General features: G+C 41.2%; 1 protein-coding gene across 15 annotated transcripts in view; it reads left to right on the top strand.

Annotated features, from left to right (window-relative positions):
* Window positions 1-25726, top strand: part of ARMC8 (armadillo repeat containing 8) — a 110266-nt gene that overhangs the window by 29353 nt on the left and 55187 nt on the right. For 4 of the 15 annotated variants that reach the window (XM_090051300.1, XM_090051303.1, XM_090051307.1 and 1 more), the window contains 4 exons: window positions 4589-4731; window positions 4818-4915; window positions 19882-19974; window positions 24456-24515. In XM_090051300.1, the coding sequence (XP_089907426.1) occupies window positions 4589-4731; window positions 4818-4915; window positions 19882-19974; window positions 24456-24515 (394 nt within the window). The other 11 variants (XM_090051299.1, XM_090051305.1, XM_090051304.1 and 8 more) reach the window with 9 other exon arrangements.

The raw sequence follows: 25726 nt of genomic DNA, 5'->3' as shown, positions 1-25726 counted from the left end.
TTAGCACGTTGCAGGTCTACGATGGACTTAGCTGATCAGTGGAGGAACTTTCTAGTGCATGGGAATTGTGGGTGATTCAAAGCCATTGTTCTGAGCTGCAGCTGTAGAAGAGTAGGAGCTATCTTGGTTTGCACAAATGGCTCTTGGGGTCTTGACAGCCAGCAGAAGTTAGAACAGCTTTTAGGTTGTTCATGTTTAGAATGTGGCTTTATGGGATGCATCTAGTATTTGGGGAACACAGAGCATGGCCCCACACTTGGCATGTGCCCAGGAAAGCTTGGCACAGTTCAAGGTTGCTCAGTCTTTAATTGCTGTTCACAGATCTAAGTGGTTAAAAATCAGTAAACAATACTCTGTGTACCAGAAGGGCTGGGTTTCAACTTTGCTTTTCCCAACATTTAATGGGATTAAAAATACCAAATGGTTATTTTTAGTTCTAAGGGAACATTGAAGATCTCATGCTTTTTAGAAGTGAGAAAATAAACATTGTTTTCACTTTTTAGAGTTTTTAAAAAGTGCAAACGCAGATGATCTTTGATTTTTAAAGATTTTTTTTGTTTTTCTGTTGGTAAGTATAATGATCTGCATAGCTCAAGAGAAATGAAAATGAGACGTATCTAACCTACCACAATGTCAGTTTTCTCCATATTCAGTTTTCTCTCTTTCCTCCTGAAGACATGCAACATTTCATCTCCATTACTGGTTAGAGCCTTATAATTACATACAAAATGCTGTCAGATTCATAAAATAAATAGAAAAAACAGATAATATTTTTCCTAATCCCATTGGTAATTTGGGTGTTAATTGAAATAGTAAATATAGCATTTCCATTTGGAAATGCCACCTTCTAACTGATTTTTCTTCTAATAAGCAGCAGCAAATTTCAGTAAAATACAGCTAGTTCTACATAATTCCCTTTAAATTTAACTTTAAGTTAAAAATTTTCAATGCCAGTTCTTTTAGGGAATTAAAGTGTTTGTGTATCTGTTCTAAGTGATTTTTGTTGACGTTCATAAACATATGTACCATATATAAAATTGTAGGAAGTTAATAATGGACAAGTCACTATGCCAAAAATGAAAACCCAAAAGGAATAGTTAGAGTGGTTCTGACTTAACGTAGGTTTCTTGAGAGTTATCTTTTAATACACTTTGACCTTTGTGGCAATCGGTGAACATTTATAAAGTACTTGTTCAAAGTACTTTATTATATCATAGAAGAGAGAACATTCAAATGGGAAGTGATAGAAAAGGTTGGGCCTACCATATTTTCTCATGTACATCACACTTCTTTCCCCCAAAAAACAGCTGCTGGAAATGGGGTGTGTATTATAAGCAAGGAAAAGTAGTAACAGGAGTTTCTTCTGCTTAAGCTTTTGCTGAGCAAAAGCTAAAGTAAGTCTGCGTGTGGTCCATGGGGAGCAGAACAACAAATGGGCTCAGCCTCCTAGCTACTGCTACCCAGTGACTTACTAAAAGGAAGCATCTTTGTTTCATTCTGCCTTTCAAAAACAAGGTATGTATCTTATTTGGTCTGTGTTGTATGTGAGAAAATATAGCATTTTATACCTAGCATTGGTACCTACAAGTTCTTCTGCAAGTCACAACTCACAGCTAAAACGTACCAAATCCCTTCTGTCTTGTTATTTCCTCCCATATAAATATTAATGGGAAGATGCTTACTAATCACCTTGCTTTTGAGTGCCTGGGGTGCAAGACACAAGTATAATGGGATAAAGGTAAGAGTGGAAGGAGAATGTGTGAACTGTTCACGGTTTCTTGCCTTCAAAGTATTTTTTTAATCTGTACTTCTTTAGCTATTTCTAAGTGGTATTTCTCCTCCAACTAAATTGGCAGCTGTTCTGGAAAACGTGCAAAACTTGAGATTTATTTTTCCTAAGGCAGTGCTTATTGTGGTGGTTCTCAACTGGAGTTAATCCCTTCCGAGGTGCTGCAGTGTGGGTGCTACTGCGGCCATGTGGGACTGCCCCACGTGCCTTGTGCAGCCAGATTGGGAAGGGTTGTGGCCCAGACGTGTGCTTGCCTGCATAAGGGTTGTGCGATAAAGCTGTGGCAGGTAGGAGTGCCCTGTCCAACCCTGAGTGGCATCTTCTGAAAAGAGGTTATTGCTTCTTAGCTCTGAAATTACCACTCACTTGAGGCCTGTCGGAGCTTGAGCCTGGCCATCTTTCAGAAGTGGTATAAGACCTTTTTATTTAGGCAGGCTTTTAGCGGGGGGTGGGGTTAAGCTTTGGGTATTTGGGGGGTAATTGTTTTATTATTTTATCTGTTTTTATGACTTTGTAAGTTTATGAGCCTTTTTGGGGAGGTTGGTTTAGAAATCAAAAAATAATTTTCTTCATCACAGCACTGGTGCCCGATTTCCTGCCCTGCCACCCCCCTACCCCTCACCCTCCCATATCAGCCAAATCTGTAAATTCTTGGAGTTGCTGATGTCTCTGGATTCACTCAAGTAGTGGTACTGACTCTGACCATTTGCCTGCCTGCTTCTCCGTTGAGGACCTGATCAGGGCTGCACCCTATCCACACTTTTTATAAAACTTCCAATTTTTCTTCTTTTAAATCTTTACCTTCTAGCCTGATATCATTCTACTGCAGTGCTTAGAAAAAGGCAATTTTATAGTCAGATAAATAGTAAGCTGTGATGTCTGGCAGGGTTTTGGCATTGTTTTGGTAACTATTCCTTTCAGCCCACATGTCCGATACTGCTTGCCATATAGACTGTGAGTTACCTGGGGAAGGGGTTTTCTGTTTTTTTTTGTGCTGCCCTAATGCAAACAATTAAAAGAAAAAAGTTGGAGCTAAGGTTAAAAGAACATAAGTGGTATAGATTTAAAACTACTATAGGTTGGTGTTGCCCCCAAAATAAACATTACAAACCCAGAATTTTAAGGATTACACATTCGTGCACGTTAGGTTATGCTAATACGTAATTTAAGTATTTGAATTGCTGTAACTCTGCCCTCTAGTGACAACATGCATAATCATGCTTGATCAGGCATTTTATGCTTTTGTACCATAATAAATCAAATAGATCCTTTAAAGGCAGTTTTTCCTTTTTTCTTTTTTCCTTTCCTTTCCTTTCCTAGTGTTGTTCCAGGTAGAGCGTTGTTTCATAATAGTTTCATAGTTCTAGGTTCGGAAGGGACCTGAGTAGATCTAGTCCGACCCCCCTGCCATGGCAGGAAAGAGTACTGGGGCCAAATGACCCCAGCAATGTGTACATCTAACCTCCTCTTAAAGACCCCCAGGGTAGGAGCCAGCACCACTTCTCTTGGAAGTTGGTTCCAGACCCTAGCCACCCTGACCGTGAAGTAGCGCCTCCTGATATCTAGCCTAAATCTACCCTCTGCCAGCTTGTGACCGTTATTCCTGGTCACTCCTGGCAGTGCTCAGGGGAACAGGGACTTCCCCAGTGCCTGCTGATCTCCCCTGACTAGTTTGTAACAGGCCACTAGATCCCCCCTCAGCCTTCTCTTGTGGAGGCTGAACAGGTTCAGATCCCGTAGCCTCTCCTCATAAGGCCTTCCCTGCTCCCCCTGATCATGCGAGTGGCCCTCCTCTGGACCCTCTCCATGTTGTCCACATCCCTCCTGAAGTGCGGTGCCCAGAACGGGACACGGTACTCCAGCTGCGGTCTGACCAGTGCTGCATAGAGGGGGAGGATCACCTCCTTGGACCTGCTCGAGATGCATCTGTGGATGCATGACAAGGTACGGTTGGCCTTCCTGACTGCATCCCCACACTGCCGGCCCCTGTTCATTTTGGAGTTGATGATGACTCCAAGATCCTTTTCTGCCTCTGTACTGACAAGAAGGGAGTTCCCCAGCCTGTAGGTATGGTACTGGTTGTTCTTCCCCAGGTGCATCACTTTGCACTTGTCGGTGTTGAATAATGTCACTTACTGGCTTACAAATCCTGAAAGAACTGCTATGTGAGAACTTTCATCCAAAAAACTGTTGATGCCAATATTATATATTTAGATATTGATATCCTTCTCACCATTGAGTTATGTCCATTAATGCTAATGAGTTAGCAATACTTGATGGTCCAGTCCAGTCCAGTCTAGTTAATTGCTTGTTGAGAGAAGGCTGATTTCCAGGCAAGATTAGAGTTTCTGGTGATTAATTAATGTAGCCATTTGGGAATAATATGTGGGGGCACTGATTTAAAGTGAGCAAAATTCCTCAGAATTTGCTACCTATATTTTTAATCTTTTGTGTTGTACCAGTATCTGGTAAGAAGCTTTCCAGTATATCAACAATGTTGTATTGTTATTGCTACTTTTCTGAAAAAAATGAAGCAACACATTAGCTCTCCATGACAGTGGAAAGTCACATTTGTAAGACGTGGATTTATATAAGAAGCATTTATGACGAAAATAAAAAAAAATTGAATGATTGTTATAGCATGATTGTTTTTACCATCCTTTTTGGCTCTTCCTAAAGGGGGAAGAGGGAGAGGAGTTGTATACTTTTTATGTGGCAGATTGCAGCTGAAATTCATATTATGCCATTATTCGTTCTTTTCACTTTGAAATGTTCTTCTGTAAATAATTCTGCCTACAGGTTGCTGTATTTGCTCCAGCAAGAAACCTCCAGCACAGAACTGAGAACTGAATGTGCAGTGGTGCTAGGAAGTCTTGCGATGGGTACAGAAAACAATGTTAAATCCCTGCTAGACTGCCATATTATCCCAGCCTTATTGCAAGGTATCTTGGCTTTTTTATAATATAAACAATACTTGTTTTAAATAAACAGAAAGATAGAAACTGAGCAATACCCTCTGAATTCACAGGATTACTGTCACCAGATCTGAAGTTCATTGAAGCTTGCCTCCGATGTCTTCGCACCATTTTCACCAGCCCAGTAACTCCAGAGGAACTGCTGTACACAGTAAGTTTTTTAGGCAGATGAAACTGCGCTCTCTTATACAATATCAGTTTGTGCAGTTCAGTCTGTGTTATCTAGGCACTTATGTTGTCAGTCTGACATTTGGAGAGGATACTACTAAGTACTGTTGTTTCACATGTAAGCTTGATGCTTCTAGATAACCTGAAATTGAGTGTATGGACACAAGTAATCTCTAGAGCATTAAAAGGGGGCAGAACTATACTGCGTGTTGTTCATTCCATGGTAACTATTAGTATACCTGCTTTTACCCTTTAAGTGGAGTGGTTTACTCCATCAGCCAAACTGAACTAAACCACTCCAGCTTAGCTTTCACTCCCAGCAGGGTAAGAGTGGACATGCAGGGAACAGCTGTGGCATGGTGCAGTTTCCCCTTCTGATTCTTTGTAACTTGTTCATTTGTCCATACCCTGAGGATGTTACTTTTTGCAGTGGGAGATCATGATTGCTACAATGATTAACAGCTGATTAATTGAAAACTTTAGCTTTCTAGTCTGTGAAAGAGGACCATAAATTGCCTCTAAATGATAACACCCTCCCCCCCCCCCCAAAAAAAAAAAAAAAGGAAAGAAAAAGCCCCACAAACTGGTGTCACAGAATCGCAGGTTACACATGTTATTCACATCATACAACATTGTTCCTGCCTGTCTAAAAGTTAGTGTTCTTGCTCAGTGGTAGCCACTTTGTGTGTTTTTTTTCTTAAAGAATCTATACTCTTAAGATTTGTTTTCTGCTGATAGTTAACCTTCATTTTCCTTTCTTTAACTGGTAGGAGAGGGTAGTCCTGCATAATCTGTATGTCTCTTGGATCATCAATAGTTACAATCTACCTTGACTCTCAAATCCTCAGCTGAATTTTCCTGGCTGCCCCTTAAGGGGAAGGAAAAACCTTCCAGTCATACATTGTCCAGTTCTATGTAGAAAATAAATTTGAACTTCTAAGGTGCTGCTTTTAGTTTTCAGAATAAAACTTAATTGTAAGACATGTTTTGCATGCAGCTTTATGTGTTGAGGTAGTGCAGGCTATTAAATCCAAATTTTTTTGACAACTTGCCCTGTTGACATCACAGGTTTGGATGACTAAAGTGCCTTTTTTGGGCTGTTGGAACATTTATGTGGCCAGGCAATGTTGAAAGGGTCTCTCAGAGTCCTCAGGTAGGAACAAAGAAGTGGGACAAAAATGTGTGGTGAAAGCTACCCAAATAAAATGTTGTACTTCTGGCAAAACTGGAAGAGAACCATTTACTTTCCCCCACATTGAGTCTCCTTGTTACCTTCCCCACCTCCCTCTTGCTTACAGGCACATACTGCCTTCCTACCACCCTGCCTCCCAAGCAGCCGCAGATTGTAAATGGTCAGTACGAATTAGAGACGTTATTAAATATAATTAAAAAAATAGTTTGCAAATGTAAAGAAAAGTAATGATTGAGTGTGAGTAGTGAGAAAAGAGGGAGAGACCTGTTCACTTCCCATTGGAAAACTTGCCCTGCTGCTTAAACCTCACTGGAGAAAAATCTAGTGGCTCAATGTGAAATGGTACCAGGATACAGTCAATAGTGAGAAAGAAGGGTAGGTTTTACCTGTTCCCAACTCTTTGTCCACCACCCAAATCATAAGCAAGGAGAAATACCTTGCTCCCTGGAGTGACCCAGCACCTGATTTTTTTATTTTTTGAGATTCTGCAGAGGCCAGAAGTTGGTGTCTTAAACACCCTTAAATTGTACGCAAGTGGAAAAACAAACTTCAGTTGTTCTTGCGTCTTTCCCTGAGGCATTTGCAGAGATTACTGTCATAGAGAGATCAATAATCCATCTGGTGTGGTAGCTTCAGCTGCAATAGCAGTGCTGATGTCCTGAAAATATGACAAAGATCAGCAATATTGGGACTGACAGAGCGTGAGGCGATAGGATAAGTTGTCATATGTATGAAAGGTTGCTGTAAAGAGGAAGGTTATGAACTGCTCTTCATGCCATCTAGGGATGGGACTGAAAGCAACGGGCTTAAATTGCAACAAGGTAGATTTAGATTTGATAGCAGGAAGAAGTTTCTAACTGTAAGGGCAGTTGAGCTCTGGTGTTAAGGCGATGGTGTTAAATTTCCATTGTTAGAGGTTTGTACAATCAGATTAGAGAAACATTTTCCTCATTAAATAATGGCAGAACTTTTACCTGCAAAGTACTGGTGTGGGACTGTGATCCCTGTGATAACACCACTAGGTACCAAATCTGGGGCAACTGAATAGTGGGCTTGAGTATTTTTGGTTTGACCCTGTTTGTGTGGGAAAGCAGGATGCAGCTGCTTTCTTGTATGAATTGTGTGCAACTCCTTAAGCAATATATAACCATTGACTACAGGCAGTGGGGGAAAAACAGTGAAACCCTGTGTATTCCACCAACTTCTTGTAGCTACGCAGCTGAAGTGGAGAACAGTTTGGGACAGTGAATGACAAGAGCAAATGCTGGCTGTGTGGTGGGTATTTGCTGGGCTCTTGCTAGCTGTACAAAATAGTAAGGAGAGATGGGTGAAATGAGTTGGAGATCTTGGAGCAGCAAGGACCTCTAGGATATGAGGGTCATGTCAGATGCGTGTTTGACTGCCTTTTGGGTGAACTACAGTGTTTGGAAGGTTACAGTGAGGTTTGGTGATACTTGGCATCTCTTGCTTATGAGCTATATGATGGAGTTGCCAACAGCACAAACCCGGCTTTGAATCGGGGAGATCAGAACCCGTATGAGAGCCACAGCATGGTGCTAGCGGATTAATGACTTGATCTTTTTGAATGACTCTAAACCTCTCGGGTACCTTTGGATAAATAGATTAAAAATTGAAACTTGAATTCAGCTTTTTTGCTCTTAAGAGTTGAGGTTCTGCTGGAATGTGTCATCTTTACTGGCTGAAGAGAACGTGTAACTGGAAGAGAGCTGCAGTCTGATCCTCAGTACTTACTGCACCACCTGATACTAAAGAGTTGACACTTCCATGAGAGTTGACCCTTTATGTGGGTGAAGCCTTTAGTATTTCTGAATTCAGCATTCTGATTGGTGCTATAGCTTGCTTATTTTGTGATTTTAAAAAACAAAAAAACCTTCCAGAACATGCCACATTGGAAGAATATCTTTCTAAAGTAGATCTTATTTTGATATTTTAGGAACACCCCCCGCCAATCTTCAGCTCCCTTTGCATTAATTTGTCAGTCTGCTAGCTGTTTACACAGTCTAACCAGAATGTGACATGCCCTTAGGTGATTTATGCAGAAAGGGACAGAAGTTGCACACAAAGCGATATAAGTGATCAGAAACTTTCAGATCTGTAACGCAACAGATGTTCTGTGCATGTAAACTGTTTTCAAAATGGCTGAAAGTGTTTTAAGATAAACCTGGATGGATGTAGTATCAGACTTCACTGATTTAGGTTAAATTGGTTTATTGAACTTTTGTCCCAGATTCAAGCTAACTCGCAGTCCCCCATCATCCCAGCCTGTCTTGTACTCCCCCTGGAAGTCCTCCTCTTGCAGGGTGAGTGAACTAGCTTTGGCCCAAGCTGTCTGCTCCCACCAAGCAGGGTTGCATGGGCTGCATTTCTGGAATCAAAAGTGAATGTCTTTTCACTTGCTTATTTGGTTCAGTCTGTGGAGCTTAGACAAACCTGTGAAGATTGAATTGATTTTGATTGTCTGTACTTGGGCAAAGAATGAAGAGTATGTGAGGACATTTTTCCTTGGTCTCTATTCCTGTGTGTAGCATGCCATCATTATTACAGGCACCTCCCACACTGGGTGTATGTAATGCCATGAATGTTACCTTGGCCCTCGTTCCTTGGCCAACACGACCTTGCAGAACTGGTGGAATGCAGCAGGGATGTGGAATAGTCTTGTGTAAGTCAGGCCACTTGGCGCTCTGGGACCTGCTGCATGCCCTTCTCTGACTCATGGCTAAATGCCACATTTTGGTCTGTAGTGTCATAATAAAGTGCTGCTTTGTCCCTTTTCCCAGTTCACTGATAAAGATATGAAATAAGACCAAACTTACAAGTGATCCTTATGGAACCCCTGTAGACACTTTCCTTTATTTCAGGGGTGTCAGAATCATTTGGACCCGTAAACTGGCTCGCAGTCCAGATGTGGACCATGCACCAGAGACAGAGACATTCCTAATTAGCATGGTTAATCCAGCTCAGCATGTAGCACACAATGGGCCAGCTCTGGGGCTTGCATTGCATGTGGCACTGGGAACTGGACCCAGTACTCTGGGTGCTGCATGCAGTACAGAGAGTCCAGGGGTAGACTGAATCGTGCCCCAGGGTGCTGTGTGCAGCATATGCCCTGTGTCCGATGCCTTTGTTGTGTGCAGAGGGAAGGGTGTAAGCAAGCCCAGAGTATGCAAGCCTAGTGTCTGTCTTTACATATTTGTACTTGCTTTGTGTTTGGTTTTGCATCTGTGAAAACCTTGTCTGCTGCACAAGGCTGTTGCTAAAATAAATGGTTTGATAAGCCTCGGAGGTTACCATGATGGATGTATAGAAATGCCCAGGAGGAAAGGGAGTGATTTCCTGTTTTTCATAAGGTGAGGATGGCATGCAAAGAGAGACAGAAGGGTAGGGGGACACAGAACAGTGAGGATAAAACTAATTCATGAATTATTGCCCCACTTCCTGAACACTGTCCATCCTGCAGTGAATGGAGGGCAGGTGTTTTACAGAAAAATGTGTTCTGTAGTAATTAAAGCTATTCTGCATATATGTTAAGGGACACAATTAAGGTAGTCTGTATAACCTTACTTAACTTGGGCTTTTTCTGCCTTCAGAATGCTTAATTTATTTTGTTTTTTTCGTACTATTCTAGTAATTTTTTTAAGACAAACATATTTTGAAACTCGATCCTCTTGGGTCTTAATGGGGACAAGGAATGGAAAAATCCCCCCAAGTTCTGTTAAAAGCAGTCAGGGCTTGTGGTAAAGGTGATATCTTTTATTAGACTCGCAAGATTTTTGCAAAACAAAAATTCTTTAATTGCAAGCTTTTGGGCACAAACACCCTTCATCCAGCTTCAGAGAGAAGATTGTAAAAGTTCTCCTGGATAGAAATGAAAGTTCATATTTCATAGGATTTCATAGAGGAATCAGTAGCTGGAAAACTCCTCTGTGCAGGCAGTGCTTAGCTGGTAAGGTATCTCTCCGTTCTCTAAGTTTTGTTATTCACCTGAAATGCCTTCCCTGTTCATCATAATTAGGCTTTGAACCCTGGACCTCCCTCCCAGTAATGCAGACCTTCAGCACTTAAATTAAAGAATTAACACACTAGCTGGCAGCAGGAGAAGGCTCTTAACTATTTCTGACCAGCCACTCTAGGAGAATATATCATAAACTTTAAACTGAATACCCCATTGTACAAAGCAGTGTCTCTGAGTGTGTAGATTTGGCAAGTTCATTCTGAGGTATGTTGTACTTCAGTATTTGATACATGATTTGGTGAATAACTTAGATGGAGATATGGGTCCTCTTCCCTGTTTATGTAAAATTTTCTGAGTTATGAGACCCGGCTCAATAATGTGGGTTAAGAAGGGTGGTATAAAGGAGATTACTAGCAAATGAGAGTCAGGGCATGATATCCTGCTTTCCAGTTTTTTGCATATTAAAAAAAATGAACAAAGCATCTCATTTTCACTGTACCTTTTTGCTTGTCTGGGATGGTAATAACTAATAAGCCTTTCCAAATCCAGACCTGAAGTGACCAAGGGTCATGTAGGAAGTTCATAGAATCATAGAAGTAGGGTTGGAAGGGACCTTGTAGATCTTCAAGTCTGACCCCCCCCCCACCTGAGCGGGAGAAAAACTGGGCTCAGATGACTCCAGCCAGGTAGGCATCAAGCCTCTTCTTAAAGGCCCCCAGGGTAGAAGCTAGCACTACTTCCCTTGGAAGTTGGTTCCAGATCCTAGCCTCCCTGACTGTGAAGTAGGTCTTACAGATGTCTAATCTAAACCTACTCTCCAACAACTTGTGGCCGTTATTCCTCGTTATGCCAGGGGGTGCGAGGGGGAACAAGTTCTCTCCCAAACCCTTCTGTTTCCACCCCCAGTGAGTTTATAGACAGTCACCAGGTCCCCCCCTCAGCCTTCTCTTGTGAAGGTTGTACAGGTTCAGGCCCCGCAGTCTCTCATTGTAGGGTCTGCCCTGTTGTCCCCGGATCATGCGGGTGGCCCTCCTCTGGACCCTCTCAATGTTGTCCACATCCCTCCTGAAATGGGGCGCACAGAACTGGATGCAGTACTCCAGCTGTGGCCTGACCAGTGTTGGATAGAGGGGGAGGATCACTTCTGTGACCCTACTTGAGATGCACCTGTGGTGGATGCACGACAGGGTCTGGTTAGCCCTGCCAACCGTGACCTCGCATTGTCAGCCCATGTTCATCTTGGAGTAAATAATGACTCCAAGATCCCTTTCTGCCTCTGTGCTCTCAAGAAGGGAGTTTCCCATCTTATAAGTGTGCTGCTGGTTACTACTGCCCAAGTGCAGCACCCTGCATTTGTCAGTATTGAAACGCATCCTGTTTTTGTTAGCCCACCCTGTAACCTGTCCAGGTCTTGCTGCAGTCTTTCCCTCCCTACTAGTGTGCTCACCTCACCCCAAATTTTGGTATCATCAGCAAATTTAAACAGGGTGCTTTTCACCCCATCATCCAAATCGCTGATAAAGAAATTGAACAGCGCAGGCCCCAGGACCAAGCCCTGGGGGACTCCGCTGCCCACTTCCCCCCAGGTCGAATATGACCCGTCCACCACCACCCTCTGAGTACAACCCTTGAGCCAATCTGCAGTCCATCTGACTGTGTAGGCATCAATGCCACAGTCGCCTAGTTTTTTAATGAGGATGGGGTGGGAGACGGTGTCAAAGGACTTGCTGAAGTCCAGAAAGACTATGTCCATGGTGACACCTGCATCCAGTGCTTTTGTGACTGGATCATAAAAGGCAATCAGGTTGATCTGACATGACCTGCCCCTAATGAAACCGTGCTGGTTGCCCTTGAGCATCATCCCTGAAGCCAGCCCATTGCAGATGTGCTCCTTGAGGATCTTCTCAAAGAGTTTCCCTAGGATTGAGGTAAGACTGACGGGCCTATAGTTGCCCGGGTCCTCCCTCCTCCCTTTTTTAAAGATGGGGACCATGTTGGCTGTCTTCCAATCATCTGGCACCTGGCCCGAGCGCTCATAAAGACGTCCCAAGGGCCCTGCAATAACCCCAGCTAGCTCCCTCAACACCATGGGGTGGAGAGCATCTGGACCCGCTGATTTGAACAGGTCCAGCCCCTCCAGAAGCTCTCTAACCTGGTCGTTCTCAACCTGAAGTCTGGAGACGTTCCCCTCGAGTCCGTCTTGCATCACGGTGGGGAAGTCCCAGTCCCTGCCTAAGAAAACGGATGTGAAGAATTGGTTAAAGAGATCTGGTTTCTCCTCTGGCGCAACCACCAGATTGCCCAGAGGATCTTGCAGGGACCCCATGTTTCCCAGTGCTTTCTTCATCCTCCCTATATATTTGAAAAAGGAGTTTTTATTATCTTTGATCTTGGACGCTAGTCCTAGCTTTATGTCCACCTTAGTTTTCCTGACAGCCTCCCTACAGGGCCGAGCAGAGGAGGTATACTTCTCTTTGGAGATAGCACCCTCTTTCCACCTGGTGTACACCGCCTTTTTGGCAATCAGGCATTACCGGACGCCCTTGGTGAGCCAGGGGGGCTTTCAGGCACTCTTGACCCCCTTGCTGCTTGTTGGGATAGTCACCCCTTGGGCCCTGAGTATCGTCTCCTTAAGGAACGACCACTCATTTTGGACACTGAGTTCCCCTGCTCTTGAGAACCCCAGTGCCTCTCCCACTAATCTCAACTCATTGAAGTTGGCCCTCTTGAAGACTAGGGCTACCGCCTTGCTGCAGGCCCTTGACACCCTGCGCTGGATGGTGAATTCCAGCAAGCGATGGAATTCTAGCAACCCCAGGGGGTTGAGGACCTGGAGGCCCCTTACCAGGTTGTTGTCTGTGGCCAGGACCAGGTCCAACAGGGCATTTCCTCTGGTGGGACTGTGCTCCTCCTGAATTAAGTGGAGGTCCTGTATTTTGGCCAGGAACCTCCTGGAATGGTTCGACCTGGCTGACTTCCTCCCAGCAGATGTCCGGGTAATTAAAATCACCCATGACAACTACATCCTTCACTTTAAGTGCCTCTGCAGGCTGGCCCTAAAATTCCCGGTCCAGCTCCTCCCCTTGGCTGGGGGGGTCTGTAGTAGACCCCCACCGTTAAATCCTTCTCCCTATGGCCCCCTTGTATCTTGACCCAGAGCACTGCAGCTTGCCCCTCCTCTGACCCCACTCTGCTGGCAGAGGATGTGTATTGCTCCTTGACATAGAACGCCACACCCCCGCCTTTCCTTCCTTCTCTATCCCACCTGTAAAGCCTATAGCCCCTAATGCTAACTGCCCAGTTGTGGGATGAATCCCGCCACGTTTCTGTAAGCCCTATTATGTCTGGGTCTGAACTGGCTATTCTGAGGGCAAGTTCCTCCTGTTTGTTCCCCATACTATGAGCATTGGTATATAGGCATTTAAGGCCTCGCATAGCCGCGTGTGCCACCCCCTGATTTGGGAGACTGTCTGGACCCCTGTTTCTTACCTGGGCACTCCTTGCATTTGTCACCTGTTTTGCTCGGGTGGTGTCTCCTTGTCTTCCTGCAGCCCCCTCCCCCGGCAGGGGTAGTTTAAAGCTCGCCATACCAGATCAGCCAACCTGGAAGAGAAGACAAGCTTGCCTTTAAGTTAATTCATCCCCTATGCCTAGCACCCCAATCCCAACTCCTCCTATGTAACTGCTTGTTGCATCTGTTGTATTTAACATCCCTGAGTTCTCTGTTTCCTGAAGTAAGGATTCTTGCAAAAAAGTTTTCTATCTTTAGAGGAGAGGCACACTTCAGACAGGCAGAATTAAAGGAAGATATCATTTGCACATAATTCGCACCCGATCTTACGAAGTTTGGTGCTTTGTCTTACTGTGGGGAGAACTGAGGCATTCTGTTGCTCAGGCTATTTCTTTGTGGAGACAGGTTTTTTCCTGCTAACTGTCCTAAAGCTTCCTGACAGTAAGGAACTGGGTGAAATTTTGGAACGGCAGCATTTTTGGTTGATGGGGTGTGAGCATCGAGCTAGTAAAGAACTGTGCTTGTGCCTGAGCTGCTTTTGCTGCTGCTTAATGGCTAAAAAATTTGGAGTTACAAGTAGCTCAGTAAGAAGCTGAAACCTAGGGCTGAATCATTTCAGGAAGGTATCTCCAAGGAAGAAGAATTTTGAGCATGTAATTTGATTAGTAAGGAGTGGGTGAAAGGACTGGAAAGTCATGAATAGCAGCCTGAAGAACCTTTCCTGCTAAATCTTAAGGGGACAGTACAAGAGTTTACTTCTTCCGGGAGGCATAATTATAGACCTAGATTATAAACAACTTGAGAGAAACCTGGCTACTAGGATTACCCACGGAAATGGAAGCATTTATTTCGATACCTGCTGGTAAAGTTAATTAAAGCAATTCATTGGTAAATGCAGATTAAAATGCATAATTAGATCTGGTGGAACAGTGCTCTCTACTTTGTCAGAATTTGGAGAGACTTCAGATTGCCACGAAAAGGATATTCTTTATTGTGAGGCCAGTTATTAGAAAAAAAAGTGAGAGTTCAATAAAAAAGCTGTTTTGAATAGAGGTGCAAGCTTCAGTTTTGTCTCTACCAAAGCTAAGCATAACTACCTGTGGCAAAACATACTGAGAAGTCAGGACTTGCGACATTACGCTGACTGGGGGGGAAAAAAAAAAGGGCGGGGGTTATTGTTTCACCGTATCGGCAAAGTGTATTTATGAACCAGTTACTTGCAGCTACTCATGAAATGCAGCCCTCTCTTATAGCAGAGCTATTTACTACTGTTATTATTATTACAAACTGTCATAGCCATAAACAAATCAGCTATTTGTCATCTTTATAGATAAAACTGCATAAGTTAGTAACCCTTTTTAAGCATTTACCAGTTATGTTTGTTGTCTAGAGAAGCTTCAGTATTTGACAGAATATTGACTGCTGCAATCCTGTACTGAGGATGGTTCAGTAGATGCTTTTTGATTGCCTTAGAGTTTGCTGATCTTTGCTGTTTGAATTATTAATTATTTAGTATCTACATCTGACAGAAAATCTTACCACGGCAGCTAAAGTGTGTGGGTGTATATTATGTATAAAAGAGATTCTGTACATCTCTTTACATATAAAAATATGTAAAATAAATAAATAAATATGTATCTGTGTGTGTGTGTGTGTGTGTATAAAATTACATTTATATACTTGTGTGTGTTTGTTTATTGTGGGGCATTTTATATATATGAATGTGTGTGTATATACATATTTCTTTCAATTGTATATAGGTATACTGTTAACTTGAAAGTGTGATAATTTTCAAGGCTAAAATTTATTATGCTGTCTACAAGTTAATATTTTTAAATTCAATTTCAATGCACTGCAGAAATTTTAGAAAATACCAGATTGGTAGAAGTCCTCTGACAGCGCACCTGGAGTTAAAGTTTGTTGAGGTGTTAAACTAGCTTTTGACAGTAGCAAGTTTTTTCTGTAGAAGCTGAAAGAACGCTTTAATTTATGCTTGATGGTTAGTTCACTTCAATGACTCTAATTCCAAGTTTAAAAATGAATTGAGTGCTTAAAAGTAGAAAAGCTTATTTTTCTTTTTCAATGTATGAATAAAAATGAGATCAGAGAGAATGAGTTTTTAGTACTAAATCTTGAAGGACAGTGTGGTCAGACATGCATCAGTTCAGTTCACTATTTTGAGGTAATACTTCCATTACTTAATCTGTAGCTTCAAATGCAAAGCATGTTTTGCTGAACTTAACCTTTATTTATCCATTAAATTTAAAGCACTGGGTTTAAATAAAATTTAATAAAATTCATTTTTCATTGAATTTTGGTTTCTGTCCAAATACAGCTGGGCATAGATCATGAGTAAAAACATTAATTTTTATTTACTAGATAATAAAAATCACCTTTTTCAAACATTTTCTCTTTTAATTAAGTTGTTATGTTATTCAGAGAATGTTGTGTAATTGCTTTATATATATAAAATTTAATTTAAAATAAAATAATAGTATGTCTTCCTGAAAAGTGAAAGAACAAACACACTGATTATAAAGATTATATATTTTGCTGAAAATCAATGTGTTTTAATAGCTACCAGTGGAAACAACCTGTCTTCAGGAAAAGAATAATCTTTTAAAAAGAGTGAAGATGCAAACCATGATTAAAATTAGTGATTTGAACTGAGGTATTCTATATGCTGATTTTAATCATTAAAATCTGTTGTGACTTGCTAATGTATATAGTTTGAAAAACCTGTACAGTAATACCCTAAAAGAAGAGTGCATGTGTATTTTAAATTTAATATATGAATTGTGTTTTAAGGTAACGTAAACAAAATTAAGCAATGCAATTTGTGATGTTGGATTTCTTAGTAAAAACAATAATGACATTGACTTTAGTACTTGGCCACTTTTATTGGTAGGCTGTTTTTGTATTTGACCCTGTAATCTTGTAAATTAAAAGGTCCCACAACTCATTTTGGCATGTTTTGTTTGTAAGATGAGTATTTATGGTTCATTTGGAGTGCCCTGGCAAAGTAGAAGCGTACATTTATTGATATTTTTTCCTGCTGTAGGTCCGTTAAGACAACAGATATTGATATCCTTCTTTCAGCTGATGGAGTGAGAAAATCAAACGAAATTTGTGATCAAAGGGCTGGTTCTGGCTGAGCAATCCAGTTTACTTCCCATCTCCTGCCGGAGCAACAACTCTTTCCAGTTAAGTTAGGCTTTGTAGTTTGTTTTTTCATTTTCTCCTTCTGATACTTCTTAAAATGAGGACTAGCTAGCTAGTTGCATCCTTTAAAGGGATTTGATGGTTGTGGGGCAGTCTTTTTGTGCCCAGTTTGGAACCTTTTATGAAGAATTGCCAACCCATCCTGAAATGTATTGCTTTTCAAGTCCCTTATTTTTAAAAATAATTTTGGCATAAAATGTCAGATCACAGCAATTTTGCTGGGTGTCCCTCCTCCCAGAAGTCAAATACCATGTACCATGTGATTTTTGTTGTGTTCAACTGTACTGCAGCTTAATATTTTAAATTGCACATGGTGGGTGAACAAGGGCAGGATTTCATTTCAACTTGTATGTTTTGTAAATTTGTTGTCAAAAGACAACACAGCAAAGTCATAGGAATTTATATAACTTGTTAGTCTAAACAAAAAAAGAAGTGTCTCACTAGTTTTCAGGACTCCAGATGAGTTCATAGAGTTGTAGAAAAATATTCCTGGGAGTAGGAGGAAGGTTGCATATATGGATCATCAGATACTCTGCTTTTTTGGTTCCAATGGATTGATTTTTCCCATTAAGTGTTGCCCATTAGAACAGCTAGTTTACTGAAGTGTGGCAGGATGCTAATGTTTGTCAGGGAGAATTAAGTCTCCAAACCCCACTAGGACGTTTCAAGCCTCGGGTGGAAGAGCATGCCTAAAGCATTTGTGCCTTCCCCACAGGTCCAGGCATACATAAAGACTGGCTGTAGTCCTATTGGTTCTAGATTTAGTGTGCTCAGAGCTGCCATGGGGATATTTCTGCATAACGCTGATTTAAGGCACTGCACTTCACTGCCCTGCCCTGCCCCTGGGGTAGGGAGGGGGAGCCTGGAGACCCTGACTGCTTCTGCAGCTGGAACAATTGGTGCAGTGGCAGTTGACTGGGAGTCTGGGGAGGCCACAATTTGACTTCTCACAGGTCCTTGGGCTGTGAGTTGGACAGCCCTGAGCCAGATCAATACATCATAGGAAAATCTTACACTGTGATGCACAGTAACTTCACTGTGATGACCAGGTCACATAGACGTTTCACAATACCATTCCATCTCAGGATTCTTATGTCATTACATGACGTCACCTCATCTGTCTCGGCACCTTTCCTGATGTTTCCCCTCAGTTCTTAATTTTCCATCTCCTGTTTTCTCTTAGATAAATATAGCTTGGCCAGTCAAAGCAAAACTAACCTTGATACACTGCTGTGAGCAGAGACACAAAAGGAACAACCAAGGAAACTAAAACTGACTCTCCTCCCCCCCCGACATTCGATACAATTTGAGAAGTTGTTCTGCACATTTTTTTATCTTTAAGATGCTCCATGCAGGTACAAAGAAGTAGTAGGGAAGATTGTGTTAAATGTAGGTTTCTTTGGGCTTTCATTAAAAGTTATACAAAAATCTTGTTGGTCAGTACATATTTTAATTTTTTTTTTCCTGGCATTGATGGTCTGTGGCAGACACGAAATCTATTTTTAAAAAAAAAAAAAAGTCTTCCTATTAGCTGGCTCCTGGAATACAAATGAAACCAAGCCCCTTGGTTATATCAAGTTGGTATACCCAGCTACTATTACTTTCTCAACTGCTGTAACACATCAATGGAAATGTGAAACTTATGACTTTTATAGAGTAGCTTCTCTGATCCTCATAACACTTCTTGATGACTCCATCACAGTCAGTTTCCCTCTAGTCAACACACTAGGGAGTTAATCCATGTTTGTAATGGCAGGCAGAGCTAATTTTCTGCCGTAGGAGTGGGGAGAAGGGCATCATGTTTGTACTTGGTCCTCTCTGCATAAGCAGCCAAAAAGGCTTTGTCTCCTATAAAGATCTTCCTTGAAGCTGGGCTTCCATGCTCACTAAAACTATTATTCTTTCATAGCATCTACCTAACTCCAAGACAACTTTGCATTTAAGATGACACCCTCCCCCCCGCACTAACTAGCTTTTATATATGAAAAAAGGCTGTCAGGAGGAGGTGGAGTGGGGGCAGACACAGGCTTGGGGCTGGAGTCAGAGCAGCCTGTGCCCCCATATCCCCCCACCTTGTACTCAAATCCAAGATGAGTAGATTTCCCCCCTCTGTGCCAGGGGGATGGGGACACTTGTCTTGGATTTGAGTAACTACAGTAGTTCTATTCTGGCTCCTACTAAGATATAATACCCAATACATATTTTAAAGCTTTCTGTGACTTGTTAAGTCTTTCACTATTTTTCACTTGCCTCAAAAGTGCTTTAGAAGAGACGGGATTGAATTGTACAAGAAAACCTATAAGTAAGGAACTGGTAGCAAGATAATCTTTTGGGCTCTGATTTACTATGATTACTCTGTGTTTTAGTTTTCCCCATTGTGCGTATGCATGTGTATGTGTGTGCACCGTTGTTGCCAGGGGAAATCTTTGAACTGGATTGCTCAGCTGGAAGGCCAGTGCCACTATTTTTTTTTTTTGTTCTCCTATCTCCAATTGTTGGTGGGAGGATAGAATATCTACTGTCTAGAGTGGCACCTTGTACTGCCACTACTACCTTTCCCATTCCTAAGAGTTAAATGAAAGCAGATAAGAAGGTAAGTACATGACCATACTGATAGAAAATGTTGTTAGGGGATTTTTGTCTCCAAATATACAGAGCTTTTTATTCGGTATTTGCTGTCAAGTGACAGTTTGTTGTGAGTGAAGTTCCTCCTCTTTCCCTCTTTTTCTCACTAAACAGATAACTTAGGTGAAGATTTTCAAAAACACAAATCCGGAGTTAGATGCCTAACTCCCTTTGACTTTAGATGCACATTGGACCTTAAGCTGCCCCTTGTGCCTTTTGAAAATCTCCCCCTTAGTAGTTTTATGGCCTAGACCTGTGTCCTTGTGGGTCACAGTGGAAGAGAGAACAGGATCATGTATTGCAGATTAGTATTATTTATTAAAAAAGTTGAGGATGCAGCTTTTAACTAACAACAAATTGCTGACTGATGGTGCTGAAGTTCTTAGTTTTAATGTTGTTTTTTTTTCTTTTCTGACTTGTTTCTAGGATGCTACAGTTATCCCCCACCTTATGGCACTGCTCAGTAGGTCTCGATATACACAAGAATACATATGTCAGATCTTCTCACATTGCTGCAAAGTAAGGAAAGAGAAAGCATATTCTCTGCAAGAGTTCTTGTGTTTCTGGCATTTAGGAAACTGTATAAGACAATGTTGCCTTCCCTGGCTGGGTCAGTAGGACAGTGATGACTAAACTTTTTTTCCCTGATTTTCCTAACAGGATTTCTGGGATAACAGGCAGATGTTGCTTTTGAGTAAAGCAAAATATGCAAATAAGTATTCTGAATAGGGAGTTTATTCACAAAAAGAAATTAAGAAAACCAAAAGTCAGGCAAATATTGAATGTCATAATTTATTTAATGGATTCTATAGAATTCAGTTCTTTAGTAAAAATGAAAGAACCAACTTTTACTCAGACTGCCTCTCTGCTCTCAAGCCAAACATTTTTATAACAAGGAAGATTTCTCACAATATGTTGTATCAAGAGAGGATACACTCACTCCCAACCACAGCGACAGATTTATCCAACTGCAGCTTGCTTCCTATTACCTGCTTGGCCAGCTCTCCCAATGGGGAAATTTCCTTTTCTCATTTTTCAAAAGGATTTTCCAGTCCTACAAGCTTGGAGCTATACTGCCTAGGAGGGGCCATCCCCTTGACATTCTTTCCCTTTTGCATTTGACACCTTACTACCCACTGACAGAAATTTTGCTACTTGCTGCTTCCCTCTGTGTTTGCCAGGTCAGCCTGCCCATTATTCCCGATTCTAACACTGTTGTTCTTGGTGGTTACCAGCTCTTAATTGTTCTATCGTAATAGTTGTTTCTGCAGAGAATTCAGTGTTTTTTGTTTGTTTGTTTATTTTAAGGATTGCAAAAACCCTTTTCCTTGCAGGGGTTTGTTTAAGACTGAAGGGTGAGATGCTATATTTGCAGTATTATGAAATATCTCCTAGAATGAGTGGTGAAAAAAATTCTCCAGTTTTTAAGTAATTTACAAGTATTTTTCCCCCAAATGTATGTTGATGTCTCTACTTACCTAGGATGCCACATACAGAATAGTGAAGTGTGTCCTTATATCAAGATGTATACTCTTACTCAATAGTCTATATGCAGTGGCTATACCTATACATTTACTCATGGATTTCTGTTTTGTTTAATTTAAGTGATGTCACTATTTATTTTAGTTTTCAGTTTATCTAATTCAAATGCTAGCTGTCTTTAAAGAGACTTCCATTCAGCAAAAATATTGGATTGACAAAGCAAAATATTACAACACAAAGACAACCCCAGACTGATGTGCAAGTTTATATCAAGTCTAGAGTTAATATGTTCTAAGAACTTGGAATTTTTAAAAGAAAAGAACTAATAGCTATTGTCTATCTGACCACTGAACTCTTGGGCAGAACATTATTTCAGTAACATTTTCATTAATCTTGCTTGTCTTGGGGCCTGGTCTACACTAAAAGTTCCTGGCACGGCTATGTTGGCAAGAAATGTGAAAAGATAGCTGATGAAGCTCTGCTTGCAAAAAAGGAAAACCAAAAAAACCCAGGCTCAGCATAGCTGGAGCTGCCTTCTTGGCCTAGCTGGCTTTGCTAATGCTGTTCAGAGAAGTGGCATAGGTATGCTGATAGGAAAAACCCTTCTGTAACCGGCAGCTGCACATACGTGATTACAGACATAGCTGTTGAGGCTTTGTAACATAGATAAGCCTTGGCATTATTTTTGAAGAAATAGGATTGTCCAGTTGAATCCAGTTCTGTAGGACCTATTTATAGAGAAAAATGAGAACAACCAAAAGATGTCTCTCTCGCTCCCTCTTTCTCGCTCTCTTTTTTTTTTTTTTTTTTTTTAAATAAGAAAATTCCAGTTTGAAGGGTAAAAGTGAACATATCATTTGGGAATGCCAGCTTTATAACAAGTGTTATTTTGCTACAGGTGTTAGTCCATTATTGTCCAGGTGTTTGCCGGGTACTAGTGGTATACAATTCTTGGAAGCTGTACTTTTAAAAGCAGATAGTTCAGCAACATAGCCAGGTTAAATGTATGAACCGTCTCTTTAAACCAACCTTGTTCTGAAAAGAATGGCTTCTCCTTAGCATTCAAATGAGCATTTTCCTTTCTCTCATAATCTTTTCCACCTCTTGTGCATCATAAATATTTAATGAACAAAATCAAAACCCCCATTCACTTAAAGACAAAAGGAAAAAAAATCTTTTATGTGTGCAGTACATTATTTTGAACTGCAAAACATCTGGAAAATACAGTGAATATTTTGAAAATTTACAATTTTCCAAAATGCTGAAGTTTTTCTGCAAGTTTGTGACAGGTATATAAACATGAACAAGTACTGCCCACTGAATGCTTGAGCGTGAATGACTAGAAATAAAAATCAGTATGCTTAATACAATGGCTGTGATATGGAGTAAATACCAGCACCGTAGAAAGAACTCCCACCGCAGCATTTTAGAGTAGGTAAACAGCTCAAATCATACAAAGAAAAAGAGAACGGTTCTAATATTTGATTCTTTCAAATCTCCTGAAGCTGTTTCTTAAATTGGTTGAGATCTCGTCTTTTTTCCCCAGATGAGTACAGTTGTTCATGGGGAAACTGGAAAATTGCTTCTTTTTTTCTCTGTCTCTCTCTCTTAGCTGCCTTGTTTCAAATGTTTCAGATCTGGTCAGTAAGACAAGTGCTCTAGTCCTGTGCCCTCAGACATCACACAACACCAAGCATCTTGATAGGTCAGAGCAAACATACTTCCCAGGGTTTTTTCTGTCCTGCACAGATAGGCAAAATACTTTTATCTCACACATGTTATTAAACAAATACTTCTGAAAGCATCAGCATACCTGTAGCAGAGGATGGAACTGAGCTTATTTAATAAGGACTATTGCCTTTCCCTAAATAGACTGTGATTGAGAGAGCTTTGCTCTTTTTGACTTTATGGGGGAGGACATAAGTTACTGTGAGTGCTGACTGCAGTTTAGCTTCAACATCTATTCAGTATTGTGCTTTTAGTGCAAATTTAGTGCAAATTCTTGTGCTGTGTTCCAGGTAGATGGGCTTAAAATTTATCAAGCTAATGGACATATCACTGGTTCTAAGAACCACTGCTCCTACAGACTCTCCCACTTTCCCCCAGGCTACTTCCTTCTTTTCCTTGGAGTGTTAATTTGAGGGGAGCCTTCTCTGCCTATCTACTCCTTTTTCCCTCTCTTCCAGCTCAAAGCTTGCACTGGAAACATTCTTTAGCTGGAAAGTCCTTGCTCAAAGTTGTTAGTATGCTTTCATTCTTCTTTTCCACATACATGTGCCATGCTGTTTTAAGTTAAAATTTAAGAACCATGGAATCTGGTAGAGAGTCGTGTGACCCTGGTGAGACTGTGCCTGCTGAAGGAGTACTGGTTCTCAGTAGATGTGGGATGCTGTTTCTACATACAAATCCAGAACAGGCTGATATAAACAAAATCAAGTTTTGCACAACTATTTATGTGCAAAGCATTCTGAAATGCATTTTGAAACTTACTTTAAAAGAGCACTCGACATTGAGGCTTTTACAGGGAAGATGGCATGAGTTAAGCAGTCTTTACAATTTTAATTGTCAAGTAAAAGAATGAAATGTTTATTTAAAAATACCTTTTAAAAATATATATGGCTGTCTGATTCCAACATTTGGGGAGGGAGCAGTGAACCTTTAATTTGAAGGTGTTTGCCATCACTCTTTAAGGAAGGGGTGGTCAGTGATTCCAAATCAATGACATTCAGCCATGTGTGGAAACCCAGCATGGGGATTCTGAACTAGTGAAATCTGTTGTCATTATTCTGAGGATGTAAGTGTGATTTGACCAGTGCAGCAGCTTTGTGCTAAACCTCTGCACAAGGTTATGTTGCATCTACAGAGGTTTTAAGAGATTTCCTGGTAACAGCCATTTATTTCTCACATGGTGCTGTCTTGCTAACTTTGTTGCCAATCAGCTTGTTTTGACAAACTGAAAAGTAACAAATGAAAAATTATTCCAATCACTACATAATAATGACATTTGCCATATAAGTGATGCATAGAATTAGCACATGCACCCCAAAAAGTAACAAAAACAATTACCCCTCATTATTGATTAAGTATACAGAAATCTTCCTGTCTTGATGCAAAACTACTTATTACTATTTATTGTTGAATAAGCTTCACAGTGGAGTTCTTTAATTGTGGGCTGTTAACTTGCAGTCAGATTTTTTTTTTTTTTTTTAGATTTGTACGCATATAATATGCAAACCTGATTTGTGTGCTCTAGTATCATAACTGCATATGCAGATTGGGTACGGTTACATGCACATGTCTGACAAACTAGCTAACTAGCCATAAGTGCGCACACATCCTTATTTGTGTATAGAGTGGTGATATTCGCACATATTAGGTACATCTGTGAACATCTGGCCAGGTTAACAAGATAAATGATATTTATCAGGTGACAAATCACAATTTAAGCAAAAAAAAAAAAAAATCTTGGTTTTAATTTCATTCATTTTTTTTCACATCTTTTAATATCTGTTCTTCAGCTCCGACACTGGCATAGCTGCGGCTTTAAATCATCGCCTCAGCCACTTCTATGTGCCAATGTAAGTTGTTTTCCTACTGCAAACATGGTATTTTAATTGCATTTTAATAGCTGTCAGTAGTAGCAGCTGAAGCATCTCCTAAAGCACAAGATATGTTATATCTTAGTCATTTTCATCTTTTTCTAGAAAGAGCTCATTTTAGAGAGATTCTGAAAATATTTTTCATGATGTTGCTGAAAAAAAAGAATGACTGATTGTTTCTAATTATTCCCCACCCCCCAGAAGATTGAAAGCAAAAGTTTTTGACGTTTTCTTGTGCCCAGAGGTGTGCATAGTGTTACCCATGTATTCTGGGTTGATTTTTGAAACAAAATGGACCAGTGGAATTTGTGGGTTAGGAGATGTTTGTTTGTAGGTAGACTTCAAATCAATCCAAAAAAACATAGAAAGGTGCTTATGCCATTACTTAAAAACTTAGCTTTGCAGGCCAAAACCATATGCTCTCTTACACTGTAGTAGAGAAGGGCAATATTTGTGTGAAGCAGGGGCAGATCCAGTATCTGGGAAAGGAGGGTGTGAAAACAATCACCCATGCTGCAGAGGTGGCTGTATTCCCACTCCAAGGCTCTTCCTGGCCCCCCAACCCAGTGGTGCTGGCAGGCTGTACTGCAGGAGCCTCTGGTGACTTTTTTTTTTTTATAGTTCCCAAAGCCTGTAAGAACCCCTCAACTTTCCCTCTGTGCTCAAAGGCACCCCTTCCCCCCCCAAATGCTGCTGCTGCTTTCCCCAGGGACAAGGAATTTTCAAACCCAGTTCTTCATACACCAGCTGGACTGCATGGGAGCTGGGTTTGACTGGGAACATTGGTCATGTGTAGATGAAACAAGAGTCATGTGTGCACAACACTTTAAAGTGGGCTAAATGCTTTTACACCACTTTAATGGTGTTGGTGTTTGCACACCTCAGCGGCGTATTGCATATTAATTCCAGCCGCTGTAGGAAATTAGGCAGCGTAATGCTCCTTACATGACTTGGGACTCCTTTGAGGAGTCTTAGTTTACCACTACAGCTATGGAGTGAAGCTCCAGGCTCCATGAAGCTCCACAGTCCTGCAGGCAGCCTGATAGAAGCCCAAGAAAGCAGCTCTGCCCAAGAAAAGCCACAAGTCTGATCTTTTTTCCTCCCCCTGGAGCCTGCCTGCCTGCCTCACTGCCTGAGCTGTGTGAAGGCCTGGTGCTTCCCCAGGACCACCTGAGCTGGGTGTCGCCTGG

This window comes from Crocodylus siamensis, chromosome 6 (genome assembly GCF_052110815.1).
Source record: "Crocodylus siamensis isolate JL-2025a chromosome 6, ASM5211081v1, whole genome shotgun sequence".
NCBI lineage: Eukaryota > Metazoa > Chordata > Crocodylia > Crocodylidae > Crocodylus > Crocodylus siamensis.
This window is presented reverse-complemented; position numbering and strand designations above follow the sequence as displayed.